The sequence below is a fragment of the Stegastes partitus genome, unplaced genomic scaffold (assembly GCF_000690725.1).
Source record: "Stegastes partitus isolate 25-593 unplaced genomic scaffold, Stegastes_partitus-1.0.2 Scaffold41, whole genome shotgun sequence".
Taxonomy (NCBI): Eukaryota; Metazoa; Chordata; class Actinopteri; family Pomacentridae; genus Stegastes; species Stegastes partitus.
Genome location: NW_007577772.1, coordinates 868,088 through 873,692, shown reverse-complemented (window position 1 = coordinate 873,692; position 5,605 = coordinate 868,088). Strand labels below are relative to the sequence as shown.

The window sequence follows — 5,605 nt, the reverse complement described above, 5'->3', positions numbered from 1 at the left end:
GACTGTTGGTGAAAATCCAATGATTCTTCTGGATTTTACAGTTTTTGGCCCATCAATTGTGTAATTTTGGCAATTTTTAAAACTCTAACATGCCTTTCAAAGCTTTCAGCAGGTTTTAGGGTTCCCATGCTTTAACTCCACTTCGTATTGATGCATTCTGTGACTCGAGACCTTTCATGATGTTGTTATATCAGGAGACTGCATTGTGCAACACGGAGAAAACATAAAAATACTGGCATCAGCCAGGCTTTGAATCCTCCTGGTACATTTCTGTGCGGATGTTTTGTCCATAAAGAAACCTTGCGGGAACACAATTTTCCAAGTAAATGCATGTTGTTCTGGATTAATGACTGCAGGTGAAGCAACACTGAATGTAACATAACAATAACGAAAAAAAAGAGCACGTCCACAGTTTATTAAAATGTATTTCACAGTTCTGGGGTGTGGATGGAATCAAATTAATGATAGCACAGTTTCAGTTACAGATAATGGTGTAATATGAAACAACACTCACCCACTTGGGCATCTTGCCCCCATCGGGGTCATGATGGTGATATTGCAAGACAAGAACTGTAGCGATTACTGAGAGTCCAACAATGACCATAGTAGTGGCAAAGTACTGAGCTGGGAAAAGAAGAAACAGAGGAGAAAGTTCAGTAAAACGAGTGAAATTACAAGCAGGAAACCAGAGAATAACACAAAGGTGTGTAAGGCAAAGAGAGTAAAACTTCCCTCTCATCTCAAGCACACCACTTATTTAGTGTGTCACAGAAATGCAAAATAAAAAACTACTTTCTATTCCACCGATTCAGAAAAAGCGACTCAGATCTCTAAATAAAAAAATATTAATACTGAATCACTGCCTGAACTTGGCTACATTGTGATATAAAAGAGTCCTTCATGAGAAATGACTACAGAAATTTGCACCCACGCCTTCTCTCTGATAGTAGCTGACACCCGTGGCGGCTGCTTTTAACTCGAGTCTGGCTCACCTATTAGAGGCACCGAGTCTGACGTGGCGGGCATAATCTCCGCAACCAGCAGCATGAAGACAGTCAGGGAGAGCAGCACCGTGATACCTGAAAGGACACCAAATCTCAGTGAGCACCTCACAACAAAACCACCAAGAAAACGTATTCAGGTGAGTTATGACAGAAACCCGCAGTTCCTTGATGTTGTAATCTGCCACAAATCAGGATAAACTGGAGGCTGCATGACAACAAGATACATTCAAACACACTTTTCCTTCTCTATAAATAATTTTGTCACAACATGCAGGAGATTAAGTGGATTATTTCACTATTCCTTGCATTAAAAATACTCATCTTATGTTAATTCTGCCTTTAAAAAAAAAAAATGAAGTGAATGCTATTGTGATGATGATGATGATGGCGGCGGCTGCACAGAATCCATGGGATCGGCACTGCACAGCAGCTGGAGCTTATTGAAGCTTATCGTGTCAAAGTCACTACATAACCTGAGAGAGTACAAACGAGGCCAACAGGTATCTTTAAAATACCTGTGAGGAGAGCAGCTTTCACTAATGAGCTGACAGCACTAAGCCACCGGCTCCTATTGTAAAAGCCTGAACTTGTCAGGAGAAATAAGTATCACATCTTAATTAACTCGGTGCATTCTCATATACATTTCACACTTTTGCAGCTGCCTTTACGTCGTCATACCTGCTGCTGCTGCTGCGGTTGCTTCTTCGGGCCAAGAAAGGGCATTTAAAGCCCTTTAAAGGACAATAACTGGTGCATGGGTGAGCTCCAGTGTCTATAAAGATTTTCCTTTTACCTTTATTGGATAGCAACAGAGGAGATAGACGAGAAATGTGGAGAAAAACAGCAGCAAATGTCATTTCCATCCATGTGGGATGCACTTTAATCAATTGGCTTTGCTGCATCCTCTCAAATGCTTAATAGTGTAATTTAAGGAGAAAAATATCAAAGAGTTGGTTCATTCAAGCATGAAAAACAGTGTTTTCTGCATATTATCATTTTATTGGTGTTCTGCCACCATCCCTAACTATTTAAAAACAACATTTAAGTAGCTCAAGAGAGACTTATTTCTACAGTGACACCGCTTCAGTTGCTCTGAATACAAATAATCTACCACCAACATCCACAATACAGAAGGATTTTTTAACCAAAGTAGGAAATACTAATAACCATTCCTGGGAAATGTTTCTGGTCAGTTTTTTAAATGGTATTTAAAAGTCACGCCTCATGTCTGCACATCGAAGTTACATATTCAGAAGTTTTTCTTCCTGCCTCGACATAGATGTAACTCTACAGCATGCAGACCAATGACGCCCTGCTTCTATTTCCACTCATCCCTCTGTCGCTCGCTGCAGCTCAAACACACCAGCTCACCTAGAGACTCTAAGTAATTTTACTCAGAGTTAATCAGCCAGATAATCATCCCTACATATTTGAACCAGAGACCAGTTCTGTGGAAGAAACCCCAGAAGTCTGAATCTGTACTTTTGAGTTTTTTTTATCGACATGCTGCAGTTCTGAGGTGAAAATGTTCAGTCATGAACATCGCTCACAATATATCTCTAAACATATAAAAATACATCACATGGACATACAACAAGGTTACAAAAAAATGATTTCCTCTAAAATTTATAACCCTTTGACAAGGAGCCTAAAGACACTCAGCAAGCAACGTTTATTTATGAGGAAATTGATGTTCTGGTTTCTCAGTTTTCTTCTATTTTTTTTTTGTATTTCCAAAAACATTCCACTTTCTCCCTGTACACTTCATCACTTTTAGCTGTCAACTTCACACCTCTTTTCCCCATCATGAACTCTCTCCCTGCCTGTCCAAAAGGATGCCTCGATTGAATCCATGTTTCTAAAACAGCAGCTTCAAGGTGGAAACGCTCAGTCATGGCGCTGACTGCAGAAAATAAACACCACATGGACATGGTAACAAGGTGAGAAGGTAGAATTTTCTAAATTTCTGCAAATGAAACCTAAACTATCTGGACAGATGTACAAAACACAAGCATACCTTTTTTTCTAATAAGGAGGAACTAAACTTTTAAAGAACCCCTTTCTAAATATGTAACTTTGATGCACAGAGTTGAGTTTTTAGCGGTTTAATCAATGCCTGAAGATTAACTTTAAAAACGTAGATATAATGCTAATAAACATGATCACAGTATTGCCTATGAGTTGTCTAATATAAAAATTTGATAAGAGGAAAACATGCATTTTTATATATTGGCCAATGTTATATGTTTCTCCAGGTTTTAATTATTCTTTTTCTACTGTACATTTTAAGTTGTATAACACCAGAGCTGAAACGCCTCACACTCAGATATGTTAGCGCATCATGCAAAATGCAAAGACTGTGACAGTAAATATTCACAACACCAACACGTTCGTGTCGATCCATTTTGAATTTCACAAATCACACTTCTCGTGACAGTCCAATTCTGCCGAAATTAAATCTGGAAATAAATGCTGCCATGAAAGCACTCTTTCCTCAATGAGTGTTCACCATTATCAAATAATCCTGACATCCAATGGGCAGGTTGATGGACTGACTTCATATACCGACTTTGAATGAACAGCACGCACAGACGGTTTAAGTGTGAACTATAACTCATCACATATGCCTGATTTGTGCTGCCAGCTACATTATTTAAAACCCTTTCAAAAACCCTTTCTGATAAATGAGCATTAAGATGTACATATCAGCATGTTGCAAATTCACACGGGTGATTCTTACGTCATATTTCCTCTCTGTCTACAAGTTATCCAAACATCAGACGGAATATACATGTGAAAAACACATGCGTGAGCCCACACATCTGCCTTGGCAGCACTGTTTGGTTAATGAAGCAATCCAGCTGCAACACTGGACTCTAATTATTTGAGGAAACTGCATGAATCAACGCCTCAGACTCCCACATACAGCCGACACACCACCGTCGCCCCCCACCTGCACACTGATACTGTCTACATAAAGCCTTTTATAATTTATGCATGAAACATTCAAGTCAACTGTGACAACCGAGATAAGATTAAACAGTTTTCTCGGTCCTCTGACAGTTCAGTCAGTCAGTCAGCGATGATTATCAGGCCACTTCACACGGCCACAGAGGAAGTGGATTAATGACGAGCCACTACTTTTTTTCTTTTTTTTTTTCTATAAAAATGACTGATTATCCAGTAGAGAAATGGGTAGGGATATTAAGTTGTTTGAGAAAATTGAAGAATAATAGAAGGGGTTGGCTGTGTGTCAAAAACCACTCGGGCTGTAAAAGGATTTGACTGGATTTACTTTGAGTCATTTTAACAAACACATAGATCACAGTCATACCGACCCTGGCAGGAGGCCACCAAAGTAACCCTCAAGAAAGTTGTAAACCTTTTAATACAAAATGATAAAAATTTCCAACGTGCTGAGTTTAAAAACTTCTTTCTGCAGTAACTGTGAAATAATACATCTGGGAGTGATTTGTGAAAGTTAGTGAGATGTGAATATGTTTTAAAAGAATCTGTCACCTCATTATGGCACAATTCAACGAGAAGAATCCAGAAGTTATATTACTATTTATTCTTTTTTTTGTGCCTGGTCCGACCCAAGTCATTTACTATTTAGCATCTGCTAAAACCCCATACTTTTTTCCTGGACAAAACACACTACAAGTACTTTACATTAGCTGTAGTATCTGTTTGACTTTTACTGTTTAGTACTGTAGCGACCTGAGGAAGTGAAAGCTTCCATGTTGGAAAACATAGTGGGGCTTTAGCTAGTAAAGGGACACCATGACAAAGACCTCTATGATGCTTATTGACTTTATAAACTCAGACTATATTATGAGGTGTGTCAGAAAAGTTACAGGACTGGTGTCACAAAAGATATATTTCAAATCCAAACTACAAACTACAAGCCTTCCCCTTCCAAGTAATCCTCCTGGAGTCTAACACACTTCCCCAGCCTTCTCTGCCACGCCGCCATGCACTCCTGGAAGGATTCTTCAAGGATCCTCCTCCACAGCTCCGTCATCACAGCCATCTTGATGTTGTCCACGTCTTCAAAAGAGGTCCCCTCGATGACCCCCTTGAGCTTGGGAAAGAGGAAAAAATCCCACAGAGCCAGGTGGGGTGAGTAGGGAGGCTGCTCCAGCACAGCGATGTTCTTCTCAGACAGGAACTGTTGGATGCTCAGGACATTGTGAGCAGGCGTGTTGTCATGGTGAAGCAGCCACAACTTGTCCTGACACAACTCTGGCCTCTTCTGGTGCACTGAACGAACAAACGCTGCAGGATCTCTTTGTAGACGTGCTGGTTGATCGTCTGAAGGGGAAAACTGGTAGTTTGTAGTTTGGGATTGAAATATATCTTTAGTGACACCAGTCCTGGAACTTTTCTGACACACCTTATAGAAAATCCACGCAATAACCCAGAGAAATATCTAAAAGCCATTCCTGTTTCTCTTTTCACATGTCTGCATGACAACAGAAGTAAACAAAGAATCATGCAAAGCTTTATGTTTCATGCTAATACCAATTATTTTTTGTGATCAGCCTAAATCCCAATCTCCTCACCAATGCTGGGACATCCGTAGTTTGCGAGTGACTTGT

General features: G+C 39.8%; 1 protein-coding gene across 1 annotated transcript in view; it reads right to left on the bottom strand.

Annotated features, from left to right (window-relative positions):
* The window catches only part of chrna7a (cholinergic receptor, nicotinic, alpha 7a (neuronal)), a 40,636-nt gene that overhangs the window by 2,173 nt on the left and 32,858 nt on the right, over nucleotides 1-5,605 (bottom strand). The window contains exons 8-9 of the mRNA XM_008304654.1: nucleotides 993-1,079; nucleotides 515-624 (exon numbers count right to left, since the gene is read on the bottom strand). Coding sequence (XP_008302876.1) covers nucleotides 515-624; nucleotides 993-1,079 — 197 coding nt within the window. The remainder of the gene's footprint in view (nucleotides 1-514; nucleotides 625-992; nucleotides 1,080-5,605) is intronic.